This window comes from Panthera tigris, chromosome A2 (assembly GCF_018350195.1).
Source record: "Panthera tigris isolate Pti1 chromosome A2, P.tigris_Pti1_mat1.1, whole genome shotgun sequence".
Classification (NCBI taxonomy): Eukaryota; Metazoa; Chordata; class Mammalia; order Carnivora; family Felidae; genus Panthera; species Panthera tigris.
This window is the reverse complement of record NC_056661.1, coordinates 145225379-145246939: the sequence shown is the minus strand read 5'-3', so window position 1 is coordinate 145246939 and position 21561 is coordinate 145225379. Positions and strand designations below refer to the sequence as shown.

Here is a 21561-nt window from a genome sequence, read left to right as displayed (position 1 = left end):
TGTCAGCGCAAAGCCCAGCTCAAGGCTCAATCTCATAAACAGTGAGATCCTGACCTGAGCTGAGATCAAGAGACGGGTGCTTAACCGACTGAGCCACCCAGGTGTCCCGATTTCTCGTTTTATTTCATTGTGATGAGAAAAGATACTTGGTATGATTTTAATCTTCTTAAACTTGTGAAGACTTGTTTTGTGACCTAACAGGTGATCAATCCCGGAGAATGTTCTTGGTGCTCTTGGGAAGAATGTGTATCCTGCTGCCATTGGGTAGAATGTTCTGTATATGTCAGGTCCATTTGGTCTGTAACGTTATTCCAATCCACTTGATTTTCTCTCTGGATGTTGTATCCATTATTGAAAATAGAGTCTTGAAGTGTTTTACTATTATTGTATTGCTGTGTTTCCCATCAGATATGTCAATGTTTGCTTTATATATTTAGGTTTTTGAAAACTGTTTTGACTGTTTGGTCCTTGCGTTTCTGTATAAATTTTAGGAACAGCTTTGCATGTCTGCAACAAAAGACTGCCAGCATTTTGGTAGGGATTACATTGAATAGAACAACAGACCTACTTTGAATAAATCATTTTGGGAGAATTGCCATCTTGATATTGAGTCTTCCAGTCCATGATCAGAGACTGCTTCTGAAATTACTTAGATTTCTCAGCAGGCTTTTGTAGTTTGCGGTGGGAAGGTCTTGCACTGTTTTATTCAATGCATTTCTAAGTATTTTATTCTTTTCGATGTTATTATGAATGGAATTATTAATTTCATTTTGGATTATTGTTGTCAATATATAGAAATACAATTGATTTTTGCAGGTTCACCTTGTATCCTGTAGCCTTGCTATGGTCATTTATTAGTTGTATTTGTGTGTGTGTGTGTGTGTGTGTGTGTGTGTGTGTTATTCCTTGGGATTCTCTGTGTTCAGGATCATGTCATCTGTGAACAGATAGTTTTACTTCTTCCTTTCCAAACTGGATGTCTTTAATTTCTTTTTTTGCCTGATTTTACTGTCTTGAACTTTCACTAAAATGTTGAGTAGAAGTGGTGAAAGCAGGTGTCCTTGTCTTGTCCCTGAATATGAGGGGAAAGCTCTAGGCCTGATGTGCATTTTTTGAAGGTGCCCTTTATCAGATGGAAGACATTTCCTTTAGTCTCTAGGTTTTTGAGAATATTTATCATCGAATGGGTGTTAGATTTCGTCAGTTGCTTTTCTGCATTTATTAAGATATTGTGGTTTCTGTCCTTTATATTATTAATTTGGTATATAACATAAATCGGTGTTCTGTTGTTAAACTGATCTTGCATTCATGTAATAAATGCTACTTGATTATTGTGCATTGTTGTGTGTATTGATTATTCTTTTATATATTGCTTGATTCAGTTTGGTCATTTTTGTTAAGGAGTTTTGTGTCTAGGACAGAAATGCTGGGCTGTAGTTTTCTTGTGAACATTTGTTAGGCTTGTTCATAGGTAATCCTGGCATTGCAGCATTAGCTGGGAAGTAGTGCACCCTCATTTATTTCCTGGGAGAGTTTCTGGAAGATTGGTATTATTTCTTGAAATATTTGATAGAAGTAACCAGTGACATCACTGGGACCTCTGCTTTTCTTTGAGGGAAGGTTTTAAATAACTCCCAGACCTATTTAGATTGTGCATTTCTTCATGAGCCAATTTTAGTAGGTTGGCATTTTGGGGGACAAAGTCCTAGAAATGGCATATAGTTGTTCATAATATCCCCTTATCATCATTTAAGTTTCCTTAGGGTCAGTAGTGTTGTTCCTTTCTTCGTTCCTTATTTTGATAATTTGTGTTTTTTCTTTTCTTTTTTTTTTCTTGATTAGTCTAGCTAAAGCTTTGTCAATTTTGTTGATCTTTTCAAAGAACTAACTTTGGGTTTTACTGATTTTCTTTATTATTTTTTTTTTTTCTGCATTCTAGTCTATTGATCTCTGTTCTGATTTTATTTCCTTTCTTTTGCTTGCTGTCGGGTTGATTCACTCTTGTTTTTCTAATTTCTTAATTGTGGAAGTTTTGGTTATGGATTCGGGACTTTTCTTCTTTGGTATTGGTGTTTAAAACTCTACATTTCCCTCCCAGCATTGCTTTAGCTACATCTCATAAATTTTCATGTGTCTTTGTTTTCATTCAGTTTAAAATATTTTTCCATTTTCCATATGATTTATTGAATCTGAATGTGTGACTCTTGTGGACAGCATATAATTGGATCTTGCTTTTTTTATCCTGTCTGGCCATTTCTATTTTTTTGGTTGGGATAATTAGACTATTTACATTTAACATAATTATTAATAGAGTTGGACTTACTTTTGCCATTGTGCTGATTGTTCTATGTCTCCTGTCTTTTTCTGTTTCTCTCCTCTTTGACTACTTTGTTTTGTGTTAAATAAATATTTTCAGTGTATCATTTTAATGTCTCTGTCAGTATTTTAACTTTTTTTCCAGTTTTTTTCTTAGCTGTTACTCTAGGGATTAGAATATGCATTTCACTTTACCACAGACTGCTTCCGATTAATACTAATTTAATTTTAGTAAAATACAGAATCTTTTCTCCAATATAGTTTCATTCTCTCTGGGCTCCTGTTTGCTATAATTGCCATATATATGGCATGTATGTGTTATAAATCCAGCAATATACAGTTGATCCTTGAACAATGTGGGGAGTAGCGGAGCCAGCCCTCCATCTAGTTAAAAATCTGCATATAATTTTTGACTTCTCTAAAATTTAACTTCTAATAGTCTACTGTTGACCAGAAGCCTTACTGATACCATAAACCACGTATTTTGTGTTATATGTATTAAATGGTATATTCTTATAATAAAGTAGGCTAGAGAAAAGAAAATGTCATTAAGAAAATTATAAGGAAGAGAAAATATATTTGCAGTACTCTATCATAAAAAGTCTGCATATAAGTTGATCCATGTAGTTCAAACCTGTGTTGTTCAAGGGTCAACTGTAGGGTTATAATTATTGCTTTATACCATTTCATGTCCTTTAAAGCAGTGAAGAAGAGAAATGAAAACAAAGTTGTCTATAGACTCTTTGATATCAACTCACATAATTATCATGTCTAGTGCTCTTTATTTCTCCTTGATTATTCACATCACCGTTCGGTGTAAATCTTTAAGCATAAAGGACTTCCTTTAAGATGTTTTTTTTGTAAATCTGTCAGCAGTGCTTTCTTTCAGTCATTGCTTCTCTGGGAATATCCTTATTTAGCCTTTGTTTTTTGGAGGATAGTTTTGCTGGATATAGAATTCTTGTTTTTATATTTCAGCACTTTGAATATGGCATTCTATGCCCTATCTCTTCCCTTGTTTCAGGTGAAAAGTTAGCCATTGATTGTATTGATGATCCCTTTTGAAGCATGATGCAGTAGTTTTTACCTTGCTGCTGTCAAGATTTTCTCTTTGTCTTCTGCTTTCAGTGGATTGACTATGGTGTGTCACTGTGTGGATCTTTTTCTTTTTATTCTGCTTGGGATTTGTTGAGCTACTCAAGTGCATAGATTAATGCTTTTCATCAAATTTGGGCAGTTTTGTTAGTCATTTCTTCATATATTCCTTTTGTCTCTCTATTTTCCTTCTGGGCCTCCTATTATGCAAATGTTCGTTCATACATTGGGTCATATTCCATAGATTTCCAAAGCTCTGCTCTTTTTTTTTTTTTTCATTCTTTTTTCTTTCTTAGCTGGATTATCTGATTTATTTCTACTTCCTTCAGGTTTACTGATTTCTTTCTACTGCCAGTGCAAATCAGCCGTTGAATTGCAGATTTGAATTTTTCATTCATTATTGCACTTTCCAAATCCAGAATTTCTATTTGGCTTTTTAAAAGAAAGCAAAACAAATAAACCGAAACTCATTTCTCTTTATCGATATTCTCTCTTTGGTGAGGTATGATTGTCCTGTCTTTAATTCTCTTTCATTCTTTAGACATGATTTCCTTTATTTCTTTGAACGTGTTTATATTTATTGACAAAATCTTTGCCCAATAATTCCAATACCTGGGCTTCCTCAAGAATGATTGGTACGGACTGGTTTTCTCCCCTACATATGGGGCATACTTTACTATTTCTTTAACATGTGTCATAACTTTTTGTCAAAAATTAGATATTTTATGTATTGTGGTAACTCTGTAAATCACATTTCTCTCTTCTCCATCCTCAGAGGTTGTTATTATTGCTGTTTGTTGTTGTTTGTGCAGTGACTTTCCTGGACTAATTCTGCAGTCTTACTCTTTGTCATGTACAGGTACTGAAGTCTGCTTGATTAGCTAAGTCATCAGATAATGATTTAACAGATTTTCTTTTTTCTTTTTAATGTTTATTTTTGAGAGAGAGAGAGCATGTGTGTGTATGCACAAGCATGGGAGGGTCAGAGAGAGAGGGAGACAGAGGATACAAAGTGGGTTCTGTGCTGACAGCAGAGAACCTGACGTGGGGCTCGAACTCACGAACCATAAGATCATGTCCTGAGCTGAAGTCAGATGCTTAATCGACTGAGCCGCCCAGGAGCTCCTTGACAGATTTTCTTAAATGATTTAAGCCAATATATCTCCAGATCTTTTTCCAGTGGGCACTTTATGTGTTGGGGCATGCCTTCCATGCTCTGGCAGTTTACAACTCTGCCTTAGCCTTCAGTTCCTACTTGCGTAGAACCTCAAAGTCAAGGGATTAGGGCTTGTCTGGCCTTTCCTGGGCATTTGCACAGTCTTCTACATGTGCATGGCCTTCTGGATCCCCAGGAATATGTCAGATATTGCCAAGGCCTCTTGTGGAGATCCCATTTCTCAGATTTTCCTTTTAAGGTTTTCAGCCACCCTCTTGTTTGTCCCGAGTGGAATCATTGTCTCTGGCAACTGCAGTGATAAACAGCGGCCACTGATTTTTTGGGACAAACTTGCTGAGGATAGGGCTTTCCTCACTGAATGAACTCTGAGTCAGATGAAATGAAGATCAGCTCCATGAATGAAGCTTTTCTAGGGAGCACGAGTCAGGTCAAATAGTGAGATTTCCCTGGGGACTGGGCTTTTGATGGAGCTCCAAACCCATCTGTCTCCTCTGGTGGCTGCTAGGCTGCTGGCTTTCATAGCTACTACAGTTCTGAGGCTGCTGATTTCCAAGGCTTCCATGAAATTGGACAGAGGGAATAGAAACAGAGCAAAGGAGAACACCAGAAAGCTTGTTGTTCTTATGAAGATGTAACTTTTCTTGAGCAAATGTTGCTAGGATTGTTGCAAGCCTTTGGCTAATTTCTAGAGTGCTGAGCAAGTTAATTTTGGAACCTTATGCCAGTGTTCTCTTTGCTTTTATGGAGGAATGTGTTTTCAGGGGTCCTCCACCCATAATTCCGAAAGTGTTCCTCAATCTCCCTGTGTTTTTAACTTCTATGTTTATTGCACCTGTTCTTTTTGATATCTGATCATGCCCTGTGTGTATTTATTGTCAGCCATGAAAGCCCACTGTTCGATTTCATCGAGAGCTGCTTGCGAAATAAACATGAAATGGTTATTTATGAAGCTGCGTCAGCCATCATCCATCTTCCTAACTGTACTGCAAGGGAGTTGGCACCTGCTGTTTCAGGTCAGTTGTATGTTCCCTACCCGGCTGTTGTTTACATTAGTGTGTTTTTGTTTTAAGTCCCACGGGTCTGCAGGAGAGGTAGTAAGAATGATTTTTGAACCTTAGCTCTCTCTATATGCCTTTGCATTCGGCTAGGTAGGTCATTTATTTTTGTTGTTCTTTACTTAATTGGCGCTTTTTTTCTGAAGTTACTATTTCCCTGTGTGAAACATTAAAAAATTTTACTTAGAAGACAAGTAACACTCATGCCTTCAGTTCTTGCCTTGAGTTCTCCTTCATGGTTAAAAAAGTCTATTTGCTCTTATAGCTAGAAGTATTCCACAGATTCCAATATTCATGGATATATTAATTCTTACAGATCAATAAACTTTGTTTCCTATATTTAAACTTTTATAGCTCAAGAAGTGCTTTTTCTATTTTTGATGACGTGTTTCTCATATGAGGTACTGATGCTGCGATCTAATCTCCTTATGCATATTTTGAATATGATTCTTCATGTGTACTATATGATGAAATGAGATATATTCATGGTGATCTGTATTTCCCCTAGTTCTTCAGCTTTTCTGTAGCTCTCCTAAGCCAGCGTTGAGATATGCAGCTGTGAGGACCTTGAACAAGGTAGGTCCTTTTGCCAACTATTGACTTGTATCCATGTTTGACTGAGAAACATTCATGTGAGGCATTTGGCTTTCTCTCAAGGTTAGTAGGCATGATTTATGGACTTCACTTCTAGAGCACCTTCCTTGTATTTGTGGCTTTAGGTATGGCCATTTTTGCTATTCAACTAAAGACTAATAATTCATTTCTGACTGCTGAGCACTCTGTAGCTGAAAACCACATTGTCCAATATGATGGCCATTGGCCATGAGTGGCCATTTCCATTTAAATTAATCAAAATGAAATAAAATTAAAAATTCAGCCCCTCAGTCACTCTAGTCACACTTCATGTGCTCAATAGTGACATGGTTAGTGACCCTCATATTGGACAGTGCAAAAATAAAGAACGTTTCTATTGCTGTAGAAATTTCTCTGGGACAGTGCTGGTGTAACACAATGTGAGTCACATATGTAATTTTAAATTTTATACTGACCACATTAAAACATTTTTCAAGATGAGATTAATTTTATTTTTTTATTTTTAAAATTTTTAATGTTTATTTTTGAGAGAGAGAGACAGAGCATGAGCGAGAAAGGGACAGAGAGAGAGAGACACACACACAGAATCCAAAGTAGGCTCCAGGCTCTGAGCTGTCAGCACAGCTGACACGTGGGGCTCGAACTCACAAACTGTGAGATCATGACCTGGGCTGAAGTCAGACGCTTAAGCTTAACCGATTGAGCCACCCAGGTGCCCTGTCAAGATGAAATTAATGGTAATAATACGTTTAATTTACCCTAATATATGTAAAATGTCATATCAACATGTAATCATTATAAAATTATTAAAGATCTATTTTGCCTTATATTTTTTTCATATTAAATGTTTAATATCCAGTGTATATTTTATATTTAGAGCATATCTTAATTTGGACTAGCCACATTTCAAATGCTTATTAGTCACATTTGGCTATTGGCTACCATATTGGACAGCATAGTTCCACAGGATATAACTTAGAAACACAGAATAAGTAACCATAAATGAAAGTTTAAGGTAGTAGAGGACTTGTCATCAGGTAGTGTGTGATCAGTTATAAATTAATTGTATGAACAACTGGAGGAGAGAGAAGCCGCGGAAGAAACTTGGTAGGACGGCCATGGAAGAACCCTGTAGAGAATAACAATTAAAGATTTTTTTTTTAAGTTTTTATTTGAGAGAGAGCGAGAGAGCATAAGCAGAGGAGGGGCAGAGAGAGAGAGGGAGAGAGAGAATCCCAAGCAGGCTCCACACTGTCAGCGCAGAGCCCGACGCGGGGCTCGAACTCATGAAACCACGAGATCATGACCTGAACTGAAACTGAGAGTCGGACGCTTAACCGGCAGAGCCACCCAGGTGTCCCAATAGAGAATAACAATTAGAGTTATATTTTAAAGAGTTGACATAGGTCCACATTCTTTGATCTGTAATATTAGGGCCAGATGTGTCTCAGAATTCAGTCTTGTGTGAGTTTTAGGAAGGTGATATGGTTCTATCTCTTACATACTCACCCCACTGAACCTCGAGCAATACCCTGCCATTAGACACATTGATATTTCTGTGGTATATATATGACTGTCCTCTTAAATTATTATTTAACTAGTTTTACATTAGTTTGGGTCAGATTTTCCTGTTAAAATGAATTTCGATGCCAATGCTTTGCTGAGTTTTCAAATTTTTTAAATTGTGGGTAATGGATTCTATACCAGTATTGAGATAGTCGGAGGGGTGAACAATTTTGACAGAAGCAAAGAAGCCAGATGATAGACATGTTGTGATGAGCACGAACAAACCAATTTGGCTGGAGTTTGCTTAAAGACAGAAATGTTTTCTGAGTGATAAGCCATTAACACTCTTTGAGCAGTGTTTACCACACTGGGTGCTATTCTCCGAGATCCTTACATCTAGTAGAATAGACATCCACGTACACATGTACTATAAAGAAAAACAGGCCAAGTGTAATAAAACATGGACTGCGATATTGTTATAAAGGTTATAGAAACCTAGGAAGAGAAAATGCTGTTATACACTATGACTCTGGCATAGTTAATCATTTACCAAATGCTATTTCATACCATATTAATTGGAAATGTTCTTCTTGAAACAATTACTTTGGACCTATATTGTCCCATTTAGATTAAAAAAAAAAATTTGTTTTTAATGTTTATTTATTTTTGAGAGAGACAGAGACAGAATGTGAGTGGGTTAGGGGCAGAGAGAGCGGGAGACACAGAATCCGAAGCAGGCTCCAGGCTCTGAGCTGTCAGCACAAGAGCCCGACACGGGGCTCGAACTCATGAGCTGTGAGATCATGACCTGAGCCGAAGTCGGACGCTCAACCAACTGAGCCACCCAGGCGCCCCCCCCCCGACCCGCATTTAGATTTTTAAAAGTCACTTACCTTAATTAAAATTTCTATTTTTTTCTTTCATTGTTTTTTAAAGTTCCGGTCTTCAGCAATAGCAGTTTGCTTAATTTATTTTTCTTGCCCTTCCACAAGGTGGCAATGAAGCACCCCTCTGCTGTTACTGCCTGCAATCTGGACTTAGAAAACTTGATCACAGACTCAAACAGAAGCATTGCTACCCTGGCCATTACTACACTCCTCAAAACAGGGAGTGAGAGCAGTGTGGACAGGCTCATGAAACAGATATCTTCTTTTGTGTCTGAAATCTCAGATGAGTTCAAGGTAAAAGTTTAAATATGATTGTTTTCTCCCAGTCTCTGGCTTGCCTATTTCTTTTCTTAACAGTGTCTTATTATTATTATTTTTTTAATGCTTATTTATTTTGGAGACAGAGAGAGACAGCGCATGAGCGGGGGAGGGGCAGAGAGAGAGACACACACAGAATCCGAAGCAGGCTCCGGGCTCTGAGCTGTCAGCACAGAGCCCGATGCGAGGCTCGAACTCACAAACCGTGAGATCATGACCTGAGCCGAAGTTGGACGCTTAACCGACTCATCCATCCAGGCGCCCCTTCACAGTGTCTCTGGATGAGCAAAAGTGTTAAATTTTTCTGAAGTCTAATTTATTCATCTTTTTCTTTTACTGTTATTGTTTTGTCTACTTCCAAGCCTTAAAGATACTTTCTTGTGTTTTAAATGTTTTATGGTTTCAGCTTTTACATTTTGGCCTCTGATCCGATTTGAATTAATATTTATGTATTGCATGTGGTAAGTTCAGGTTTTTTCCATACTAATATCTAGTCATTCCAACATAATTTGTTGAAAAGAATTCTCTTTCCCCATTGGAATGCTTTGACATCTTTGTCTGAAAAGCAGATAATCATATAATTGTAGGTATATATCTGGGCTCCTTAGAATATTCTGTTGATCTCTTTGTCAATCCTGTGTCATTACCAAACTGTATTGATTAATGTAGCTTTATGGTACCTCTTTAAGTGTCAAGTAGTATGTTCTTTCAATTTGCCCTTTTTTAATATTATAGGTCCTTGACATTTCCATATAAAATTTAGAGCTGGCTTATAATTTGTATAAAACAAAGTCAGTTAGGATTATGATTGGGGTGATGTTGAATCTATAAATAAATATGGGGAGAACTGACATCATAACCATATTCTTCCAGTTCATGAATATGGTATACCTCTGCCTTTATATAGGTCTTCTTTAATGTCTCTGAGTAATGTTTATTACCAATTACTCTATCGGTCTTGCTCATCTTTTGCTAAATTATAAATATTTTATGCTTTTTTTTCTATTAAAATTTCTGTTTTATTGTTTGCTAGTAGTATATAAAAATACTTCTTTTTCTCATAACTTGGTATCCTTTCTGATACTGAAACCTTATTGGTTCCAGTAGTTGTTATGCATTCCTTAGGGTTGTCTATATAAATAATCATGTTATCTGTGAATAGAGACCGTTTTACTTCTTCATTTCCAATCTAAAAGCCTTCCCTTTCTTTTTCTTCTTGCCTAATTAAAATGACTAGGACTTCCACTACAGTGTTGAATAGAACTGGTGAGAATGTGTCAGAGATGATCAAAAGAACAATAAAATAAATTTCAGTTAAAAGAATTAAAGTGGAAAGATGTTATTATTTCTTTCTTAATTCTCAGCCAAGAAGTATAACTGGCTCTATTTACTCCCTTCTAGTATATATCTAGACTTTTAAAAAAAACAAACGTAGCCTGTATATTCAGGTGGACATTTTGAATCCTGGGGAACCTTGGGAGATTATGAAGGTCATTTTGTAGTATAGCTTACTGAATGAGCCTCCTGTGCTTAGACATTTAGGTTTCAGTCTTTTGCAATTACAAGTAACTGCAGCGGATAACCTTGTGCATATGTTTTCTCAAAATGTTGGAGGTGCATCTCAGGGTCAGTTCCTAGAAGGTCACATGCTAGGTTGAAGGGTAAATCGACATGCAGTTTTGTACAGAATGCTAAATGGCACCAGCAATGTAATAGAGTGCCAGTTTCCCCATAGTCTCACCAGTAGAGTGGCTTGTATTTTGAAGTTTTGCCAACCTGATGGGTGAGAGAATGTATCTCAATGTAGTTTTAATGAGTTTCTCTTCTTATGAAGGAAGGTAAACATCTTTTTACATTTTTGAAGATCATTTAATAATTCTTTTTGAATATTGTTTGCTCATCTCTTTTCTCCATCTTCTTCTATAGGAAGTTTGGTCTTTTATTTCCTCAGTTATTTCAGGTTTTTTATATCGTAGGGATATTAGCTCTTTATCTGTGAAATGTGGTATTTTCTCCCCGTTTGTCATTTGTCTTTTGACTTTTCTTCTGATGTCTTTCATATTTTATTTATGCGAAAGTTTGTTCTCTTTATGTGGTCAGATTTGTCCATCTTGTTGCATTTGACTTTTGGGGAATAGTTAGAAAGCCTTTCCCTTCAGATTATAGACTCTGATTGGGTGAATAAGGATTCACCTATGATTTCTTCTAGTGTATATATAGTTTCATGTTTTACATTTAAATCTCTGATCCACTGGATTTTATTATTACATACGGTATGAGAAATGGATCTAATCTTACCCTTTTTCAATGATTATCTCATTGCTCTCCCTGCCTCCAAATTTTATTTATTTATTTATTTAAAAAAAAAATTTTTTTTTTTAACGTTTATTTATTTTTGAGACAGAGAGAGACAGAGCATGAACGGGGGAGGGTCACAGAGAGAGGGAGACACAGAATCTGAAACAGGCTCCAGGCTCTGAGCTGTCGGCACAGAGCCCGACGCGGGGCTCGAACTCACGGACCGCGAGATCGTGACCTGAGCCGAAGTCGGACGCTTAACCGACCAAGCCACCCAGACGCCCCCCTCCAAATTTTATTTAAAAGATGGGTCTTTGCCCCAGTGGTTTGAGACACCACCTTTATCATATACGAAGTTTCCATATGTACGTGGGTCTATTTTTGGGCTTTCTGTTCTGTTTTGTTGTTCATTTAGTCATACATCAGTACCACACACTATTTTAAATACACGAGCTTTATAGGAAGTATTAATACCCCCTCTTTGGTTTTTTTTCTCTAGCTATTCTTACATGTTTATTTTTCCTTGTGAATTTTAGTACTAACTTGTCTAGCGTCATGAAAAATCTCATTGACATTTTTATTGGGATCACATTGACTTTGTACGTTAACGTAGGGGAAAACAGATGTCATCTTGATGTTGTTGAGACATCCTATCCGAGAACAAGGGATATCTTTTAATTTGTTCAAGCGTACTGTTGTGCCTTAATGTTTTATAGTATGTTTATGTTAGTTTTGAATGTTCTTAAAATGCTTTTCTGATATTGTCTGTTGTTGCTATTATACATGTTTGTATCCATTAGATCTCATTAGTTATGCATGTACATGTTCCCTTTGTATAGTTCAAGATCTCTTCCAGCCTTAGAGATAATAGCTTCTCCCTCTAAAAGTAAAGGACAGGGGAGCCTAGTTGGCTCAGTTGGTTAAGGGTCCGACTTCAGCTTAGGTCATGATCTCATGGTTCACGGGTTCAAGCCCTACGTCAGGCTCTGTGCTGACAGCTCAGAGCCTGTACCCTGCATCAGATTCTGTGTCTCCCTCTCTCTCTGCCCCTCTCCCACTCATGCTCTCTCTCTCACTCACTCTCTCTGTCTCAAACATAAATAAACAGTAAAAAAATAATAAAACTGGGTTGCCTGGGTGGCTCATTCGGTTAAGCGTCTGACTTCGGCTCAGGTCATGATCTCATGGTTCGTGGGTTCGAGCCCCCCTGCCCCCCAATCGGGCTCTGTGCTAACAGCTCAGAGCCTGGAGTCTGCTTCAGATTCTGTGTCTCCCTCTCTGTTCCTCCCTGGCTCGCACTGTGTGTGTGTGTGTGTCTCTCTCTCAAAAATAAGTAAACATTTAAAAATTAAAAAATTAAAAGTAAAAGGTAGGTTTCCACCTTTCCCTAGAAGATACACCTAGTGCTTTCTCTAGAGCAAAAAGCAGGCATGCTCACTGTCCAGTATAATAAAGATGTAAAATATTTGAGTTCCACACCTCAGGGTTCTTCCGTAATGGGAGCTACCGTAGCCCTTTTCGCATTGCCCTCTGGGAATTGGGGCCGAGGATACTGCCCCAGATGCTGATGCTCTAACTACTGCCATTGCTGTGAGTATTTAGCCGCCCATCTCTGATCCAGGAGTCTCGTGTTTTCTCTCCCAGCAATCCGTGAGATCGCAGACTAACGTGTTAGCTTGCAAGTAGGGTAAAATTTCACACCCTACTTATTTCTTGACACTGGTCTTTAAAGTTAAGTTGTGGTAACATTTTCCTAGAAACCATTTTGTGAACTAGTTCCTTAGTAACTCTTTCTTCTACGGAAATCGGTCTGTTTACGCTTTTTCTCTTCACTGTTGACTTTAAAATTTTTCTGGGCTTATGTGCTTAGAGCAAGGGGCTGGGGTCTCTTGAAAATTGTTGTTTATTTTCCTTTGAGCCCTCCTACCCGATCCTTCACGGAGAAGCCTTATTGCCATTTGAGGTAACTACAGCCCCTTCTTAGCTTGCAGCGAGTAAGAGGCAAAGTATGCCTCGTAGCTAAAGCTGTAAAGACGAACATCCTTTCTGTGTTTTTCTACAGGTGGTGGTTGTACAGGCCATCAGTGCTCTCTGCCAGAAATACCCTCGAAAGCACAGCGTCATGATGACTTTCCTCTCCAACATGCTCCGAGATGATGTAGGTAGACAAGACATATTCTCATCATAGAAAGTTGCTCTCTCAAATTCTTAACGATTCCCATGAGATCCCATCCGTCGTATTTAAAACAGCTTTATCCTCTCAGCATGCCTCCGAAATAGTGTGCTTAATTCTGGTTGCCGTCTTCTCATCACTAAACATGCTGTTGTTTTAGCACTGGGAGCACAGACACTTTTGTTTCTTTCAGAAGGGAAAGGAAATGAAATTTGAATATTATAAGCTTGAGCCTCGGAGTTAGAAGCATTTCGTCAAAAAGCGTCCTCCTCCGAATGAATGGCAGTTTTCTCTTTTGCCAGGGAGGCTTTGAATATAAGCGAGCCATTGTGGACTGCATAATCAGCATTGTGGAAGAGAACCCCGAGGGTAAAGAAGCCGGTCTAGCCCACCTTTGTGAATTCATTGAGGACTGTGAACACACTGTTCTGGCCACTAAGATTCTACACTTGTTGGGCAAAGAGGGCCCCAGAACGCCCGTCCCCTCCAAGTATATCCGCTTTATCTTTAATAGGGTCGTACTGGAGAACGAGGCTGTCAGAGCTGGTGAGTCATTGGAACGCTGATACCGACGGGACTCCTAATCCTCTGAAATGCTTATTAACTCAGGGGGGTGGTGATGAAATTGGAAAATGAAGTTGCAAGGTCTGAGTGAGGGTGGGGGCTTGGGACCTACTTAGGCCAGATAACGCAGCTCTTTGTTGGCGCTCGGTTTCCATCCGGATTTCTGCTGCTGGTTAGAGACAGATAACTCTTGACTTTCAGTATGATAGGAATGCTGTGATGGCATCAGGTGGTTTTTCTCAGACTTAGAGCCATTAGTATGAAGTGTGTGTGTGTGTGTGTGTGTGTGTGTGTATTTTTAAGTGACTTTTTCAAGAGATCTTAGGACATTTTTTTTGACTTCCTCCTCTCTAATCATTCCTTCCCCTGAGCATATGAACAGGTGAAAAGCTCTCCTATTAAAAATATAAACTGGGGCACCTGGGTGGCTCAGTCGGTTAAGCGTCCGACTTCAGCTCAGGTCATGACCTCGCGGTTCGTGAGTTTGAGCCCCTCGTCGGGCTCTGCGCTGACAGCTCAGAGCCTGGAGTCTGCTTCGGATTGTGTGTCTCCTTCTCTCTCTCTGTCCCTCTCCCGCTTGTTCTTGTTCTCGCTCCCTCAAAAACTGAATAAATATTCAAGATTTATTAAAAAATATATATATAAACCTTCCTCTGATGCACTGTTTCTTACCAGGTATTGACTATACCTCCCCTGTCAGGTAAACTTGAAGTAGCCGTTACTAACTGCCTCCGTGAATTTATTCCCCATTTTTTTCTTCGGCTCACGATAAACTGGCTCTCTCCCTTAAAAGCCCTCCGAAGCGAATTTTTAAAGTTACCGATAAGCTAGTTGGAAAATCAAGTTCTTACCTTTGTTCGCCTCCTTCGGCCTGAATGAGTGGCTGAACACATCTCGAAACTCTCCGCTTGGTGTCCACGAGAGCCCGTGACTTCCGTCCCTCCCCAGCCTGATTTGTAAGGCTCCTCTTTCGTTCCTTAAAATGCTCATTTCCCTTGGGGGTCTGTCTTACCAACTTAAAAATACACCCTCAAAAAATACACACTTGAGAATACACACACTTCGTACTAATGGCTGTAACGCTGTCTTTTGTGGGGGTCGTTTTCCGAGCTCCACCGCTATGCCGCGGCATTGCGGCCCCGGGTCTCTTTCCTGAACTTGTATGCCCCTGTCTGAGGCACTTCGGGTGCAACCCAAATGGAAGTCCTCACCTTTACCATCCACTCAGCCGTCAAGACGGAAGCGGATTCTGCCGTTCTAGAAGCCCCATCGGCTCCCTGACAAAGTTCCGTCAACTCCGCCGCCTTAGCGTTTCTGCATTCTCTCTTTTCTGTTTCCCCAAGTGCTGGTGCAGGCCCTCCTCCATTTCAGATGCCCGCCTAGTCCGACTGCCTGGTAGTCTCACAGGCGTCCAGTCTGTCCTCCACACTCGGCTTCCAAAATGGCCTTGGCGCACAGAGTCTGCTTACGAACAGCCAGTTCGTAATGCGCCCTGTTACAAATACGCAGGTGTGCCCTGTATTCGATGTCCGGTCGTAAGAAGCGTGAGGCTCAAGCGTACCTGTTCCGTCGTGTCACTGCCTCGCCCCGCCTTGGATTTGTTCTCTCTGCCTGTGGCGCTCCTTCCCCGCCCTTTCCCTCTGGCTAACTTGACTTGTCCCCTCAAGTTTTAGCGCAGGTGGCAAGCGTCCATCCTTGGGTCATTTCTCCAGCAGTTCTGATTTAGGCTCCTCTCTCTCTCTTCTCACGTAGCATCCTGGATGTAGTTCTGCCGTGGACTTTACCACGTTGTCATTGTCTCTTTACTTACCTGTCTTCTCCACTAGAGTCCAACTCCCTGAGATCAGGGACTGTGTCTTTTCTCTTTCTACCCCCGGCACCACTCCCGACAAAAGTTAGGTAAGCAATAAATCTTTTCCTGAATGGAGTGAATTTAATAGTAGAGTTGCTTTTTATGCTTGGGGTTGGTTGTTTGTGTTAGAGCTTAATTACGTCACTGTGGTATACAGGGGGCTGTGGTCAGAGTGGAGGAAGGCCTATATATATATATACATACATATATATATATATATATATATATATACACATATGTATGTGTATATATATATATATATATATATATATATATACACACACACACATATGATTCTTTTTTCTCAGTGCATAGAGAATTTGCCTATCCATAGCTGTCTTGGGCCTGCAGATTTCTAGTTAGGCTTAAACGGGGCAAAGAGATAAAATCAAGAAACACACAAATTAAGAGAGTTTATTCCCACTGAACACGGGGAAGCTTCTTTTTTTGGTTTTTGTTTTTTGTTTTTTGAATAATTACTGCGTACCCCTGAGACACCAATACAGTATTTATGTTGTTCTGTTTTATGCTTCATTGTAGCTGCTGTGAGTGCTTTGGCTAAATTTGGGGCTCAAAATGAGAATCTTCTCCCAAGCATCCTTGTCCTCTTACAAAGGTAAGTATGTCTTTTTTTTTTTTTTTTTTTAAGGATGCCATATGACTGAACAGACAATGCTTCCTTGTACCATATCAAATGTTCCGTGGAGCCTAAGAGTAGAACTGATGGGAGTACGTCAGGGGCGAATGGCATTTTTGTTATCTTTCTAGTAATTGTGTGTGCACACGTAGATTTCATTTTGACTTTCTCCCATGGAGTTTGAGGAAGTGACTTAAATATATGTGCCTCAATTTGCAGAGTAGGGGCCAACTTCAAAGTGATTCGCTATGGAGAGTTGAAAAATCAGCTTTTCGTGGTTTCCATGGTTCCCTATTTGATGAGGAAAAGATCTGCTTTAGCAAATACTCGGTGATTACATCTTATAATTGAAGCAGAAAAATTATAAGCTAAAGGCTGGCTGGTTGAAATAAAACAAATTGCCATTTGAGTAGTAACAGTGGCTGGATTCTGAATCCTTTTTAGTATCCTTAGAACGCGTAATAGTCCCATCTCTTAATGATGAGGAAGTCTAAGTCTTTACCAGGGTCATGTGGCTGCATATTCAAGACTAGACTCCAACCTGCTATCTCATGTTTTTGTATTCTTCCTAATCATTTTAATGCCTGCTTACGTAGTGCTTCTGGTTCATAAAGACCCTATTTCTTTACCAGTTCAGGACAGTCTCCCAAATTTATGGAGATTGTAGGATCCACTGTTGGCTGTTGAGCTCTTTTCCAAAGGTAGTGTCGGACAGCCTGCTCTGTGTCGTTTGGGTATGGTGGGAAGGAAAGCTCCCGGAAAATCCGAGGGTGCTGTGACGTGCCTCTTCTGTGTCCCCTGGACAGGTGCATGATGGATACTGATGATGAGGTTCGGGACAGAGCTACTTTCTACCTGAATGTGCTGCAGCAGAGGCAGATGTCACTGAATGCTACCTACATCTTCAACGGTCAGTGAGAGCCAGGAATGGAGACAAATACGTTTTTGGTCCCCAGATGGCATCTTGGAAGCATTATCTTGTGATCTGCATTAAGAGCCGACTTCACTAGGCACATGCTTGTCGTTGGTCTTTGCACGCGCTTCCGTTTCTAGGGGCACCGAAAGTATGTAAGGGCCCGGAGAGCACTGCTTGTTGCTGGTTCTCCTTGAACTTCCCCTGGATTGGCTCTACCTTTTCCCTCTATGTTACGGTTGTTCCCACGTGGCTAAGTTGCTTTCTTTCCTGGAAGGGACTTCTGATTTGTTGGATATCTTGATGCTCTGCTCCCATGCTTCCTTGGGCAAAATTAGAAGGCAGTCTTGTAAGACAGCTTCAGTTTGAACCATTTAAGTTACGAAGTCTGTGGCTTCATCCTTCTCTTTCTTCAGAAAGCTTAGATAAATACTACACATCTGGGCCTGTCTGGATCCCAGGATGGGCAAGGAGTTAGAATGCTGAGATTTCTGTTTTGTAGGCCTCACTGTCTCTGTGCCGGGGATGGAGAAAGCCTTACACCAGTACACATTGGCGCCTTCAGAAAAGCCCTTTGACATGAAATCCATTCCTCTTGCTATGGCTCCTGTCTTTGAACAGAAAGCAGGTAACGGGAACACTTTGCTGTTCGTTTTCCTATGTGTGAGTGATTCTGCACCAGTGAAATACGCTGTTAGTATATTTTCACAAAGACTTCTTTGATTTGTTTAATCGTCGCTCCTGAATCTTATGGAACTTAACATGGATTTTTCTTTTTTAATGTTTATTTATTTAGAGAGCAGGGAGGGGCAGAGAGAGAGGGAAGCAGAGAATCCCAAGGAGGCTCTGCACTGTCAGCACAGAGTCCCGACGTGGGGTTTGAACCCACGAACTAACTGTGAGATCATGACCTGAGCCAAAATCAAGAATTGGAGGCCTAACCGACTGAGCCACCCAGGCGCCCCTGGGTGTGTTTTTTTTTTTTTTATTATTATTTTTTTAATCTTTATTTTTGAGAGAGAGACAGAGGCGTGAGTGGGGGAGGGGCAGAGAGGGAGGAAGACAGAATCGGAAGCAGGCTCCAGGCTCTGAGCTGTCAGCACAGAGCCCGACACTGGGCCCGAACCCACGAACCGCGAGATCATGACCTGAGCCGAAGTCGGACGCCCAACCGACTGAGCCACCCAGGCGCCCCAGATGTATTTTTTTAATTAGGGTTTTTAAAAGTTTTTTCCTGGTTTTCTCCTAGAGTATGAAACATGACCCAGATTGAGTTTTTTCTTCTTTTGCTGCTAAGTGTTCCCGCGTGTGACGTTCGTGGTCACTGCGTGTCTCAGGGCAGTGACTATGCTGCCAGCTGCCGTTTTTTATTTTCTGAGATTGGGAAATTCTTAATTTTGCTACTGGAGGCTTGTTGTGAAAGAATGTATGGCACAAGCTCATAAAAAATATTCCCAAAGAATATCTCACTTTAAAACTCAAAAAAGAAAAGAGTTTAGTGGCTCGAGGTGAGGAGGAGAGAGATCTTCTAACCTTCCACATTCTCAGTTTTTCTATTATGACACAACTCATCTTTCTGTCTCGGTCATGAGGTCTATTGTGTAAATTGCGCCTTTTAGTAGTTTGGTTTTTTTGGGACATCCTGGTCCCTTTAAAGCAAATTCTGGATTTTTAGGGCCACTGATTATTTCACAAACTACATTCACTAAATACATTTCAATATGAGCATCTCTCTGAAAAGGGGGACAGAGAACCGACTGGTATAATTTAGGGAATAGCTCCTTGTACATCCGCTAGAAGTTTCTGTCTACGTTTTTAGCTTGACAGTGGGCGGGAGGCTCATTTGACTGTTCACATCTGTCTTTGCAGAAATCACACTCGTGGCTACCAAGCCAGAGAAGCTGGCTCCTTCCAGGCAAGACATTTTCCAAGGTAGGATGATTTAATGGGTAGAAGTAATAGTCTCGCACCCCAGGCACAGTAAATATAATGAAGTCTGCTACTTTTATTCAAGTTGATTAATTCTCAGCCCTGGAAACCTTTGTGCGAATCATTTATCGTCATAAGTGGCGGCTACCGGGAATCCCTGGGACTTTTCAATTTCCAACTGCTAAGTCACTAACTGGGAGAGTTGTTCTTACTAGGTGTCTCGGTTAATGGGGAACTCAAATTTTACAATACTAGGAATTTATTTTTCTTTGTAGTAATTCAATAGATAAACTCTCATAAAAGATTACTTCACTAACGCTCGGGGACATTCTAGTAGAGCCTTCCAACTGTTAGTGAAGCAGTGGAAACGTAAAACATTTGAGGCACCCAGAGGCATGTCTTTTCCTCTGTGACTTTCTTCTCTTTTTTTTTTTTTTTCCTTGAAAGAACAATTGGCCGCCGTTCCCGAGTTTATGAACCTAGGACCCTTGTTCAAGTCTTCTGAGCCTGTTCAACTTACAGAAGCAGAGACAGAATATTTTGTTCGTTGTATCAAGCACATGTTTACCGATCACATCGTGTTCCAGGTGAGAGAAGGGCTATCCGTGGCTCCCGCCCTGGCTCCGTGTGCTTTAGAGATGAGTATCGACTCCCCTTTGGTGTATGATTCTAGTTTATGATTATGATTTTACTGAGCAGTAACTTGGCCTCATTTCTGGGTTTTTTTTCCTGACTCAGTACTGTAGAAATGCCTTCGTATGATGGTTAAACTTTATTTATTTATTTATTTATTTATTTTATTTTTTTATTTTTTATTTTTTATTTTTTTCAATCTCAAAATCAATGATGGTTAAACTTTAAAAGGACGTAAAACCGAAATGTCTGAAGTAGCTGGCACAACATCAAGTATATAACCTATTAAAAAATAATCCTCGGGCCGCCTGGGTGGCTCGGTTGGTTGAGCGTCCGACTTCAGCTCAGGTCATGGTCTCACGGTCCGTGAGTTCGAGCCCCGCGTCGGGCTCTGTGCTGACAGCTCAGAGCCTGGAGCCTGTTTCAGATTCTGTGTCTCCCTCTCTCTCTGCCCCTCCCCTGTTCATGCTTTGTCTCTCTCTGTCTCAAAAATAAATAAACATTTAAAAAAATTAAAAAAAAAAATCCTCATTTAACATCAGGGTAAATTAAGTGGCTTGTTCCAAGAACTTGGATTTCAGTTTGCCTCTTAGCTGTCAGCCTTCTACTGTCTTGTTCAGTAGACCTCAGTCTCAGGAAGAAGCAAAAAACTGATGAATAATGCAAACAAAAAGAACTCAAGGCTGTCGTGTTGCCTCGAGGGAAGTCTTAGGAGGGGACCTGCAGGACAGTGTAGAGAGGAAAGGGACAGTGGGTCCCAGAACAGAGCTGTGGATTATGGGTGGGAAGGAACAACTTGCTGGAAATCAGTTCTTCTCCACCATAGCTTTTCTGTCTGCTCACTTTTCAGTTTGAATGCACCAATACTCTCAATGACCAGCTGCTGGAGAAGGTGACAGTGCAGGTGGAACCATCAGATTCCTACGAAGTGCTGTGCTGCATCCCAGCCCCCAGCCTCCCTTATAACCAACCAGGAATATGTTACACTCTTGTCCGTTTGCCTGATGATGATTCGACAGCAGGTACCAACCCACAGGAGGGAGGAGATAAGGTTCAGAACGCAGGGCAACTTGAGCTCTTAAACGTCTGGGCAGATGTTTGGGGGTCAGGAATATGGTCCTCTTCCAGAATTACATGCAATGACAATGATGGTATATTTACATTGATAAAATTAGCTCCTGCAGAAACACCAGTTTTATAACCAGGTCTCTAAGTAATACTTGAGGGACGTTTAAACTGAACGTATACGGCGGTAGCTCCGAAAGGAACCCGTGCTTTCTGTCGTAACGGTGTGACCACGAATGAGGGTTCGTGTACCTGGTGTCGCCTGTGAAGGATCGTAGCCTACTTCTCAAGATTTTTTTCGGGGGCCTCCTAAGGACTTTGTATTCGGTAGCTCCATGGCATTTTAAGATCATCGTTTCTGGGGGTCCTACGGCACAAGTCTGAGAGTATGACTCATCCTGACGACTGGCTTAGCCAGCCTCTGTATCTCCACATTTGGGAAGGGCACTGGAAGTCTCTCCTTGGCCCATATGCGCTCTTGACGGAGGGGTGGGGAGACCTCTGAAGGGGAGCCAACGGCTAGGGCCAACAGGATGTACAAACTTGGGG

General features: G+C 40.3%; 1 protein-coding gene across 2 annotated transcripts in view; it reads left to right on the top strand.

Annotated features, from left to right (window-relative positions):
- COPG2 (COPI coat complex subunit gamma 2) overlaps positions 1-21561 on the top strand; it is a 114771-nt gene that overhangs the window by 48048 nt on the left and 45162 nt on the right. For both annotated transcript variants that reach the window (XM_042972439.1, XM_042972449.1), the window contains 11 exons: positions 5468-5601; positions 6152-6219; positions 8736-8924; positions 13309-13404; positions 13722-13965; positions 16376-16451; positions 17279-17382; positions 17888-18013; positions 19255-19317; positions 19762-19901; positions 20798-20969. In XM_042972439.1, the coding sequence (XP_042828373.1) occupies positions 5468-5601; positions 6152-6219; positions 8736-8924; positions 13309-13404; positions 13722-13965; positions 16376-16451; positions 17279-17382; positions 17888-18013; positions 19255-19317; positions 19762-19901; positions 20798-20969 (1412 nt within the window). The remainder of the gene's footprint in view (positions 1-5467; positions 5602-6151; positions 6220-8735; positions 8925-13308; positions 13405-13721; positions 13966-16375; positions 16452-17278; positions 17383-17887; positions 18014-19254; positions 19318-19761; positions 19902-20797; positions 20970-21561) is intronic.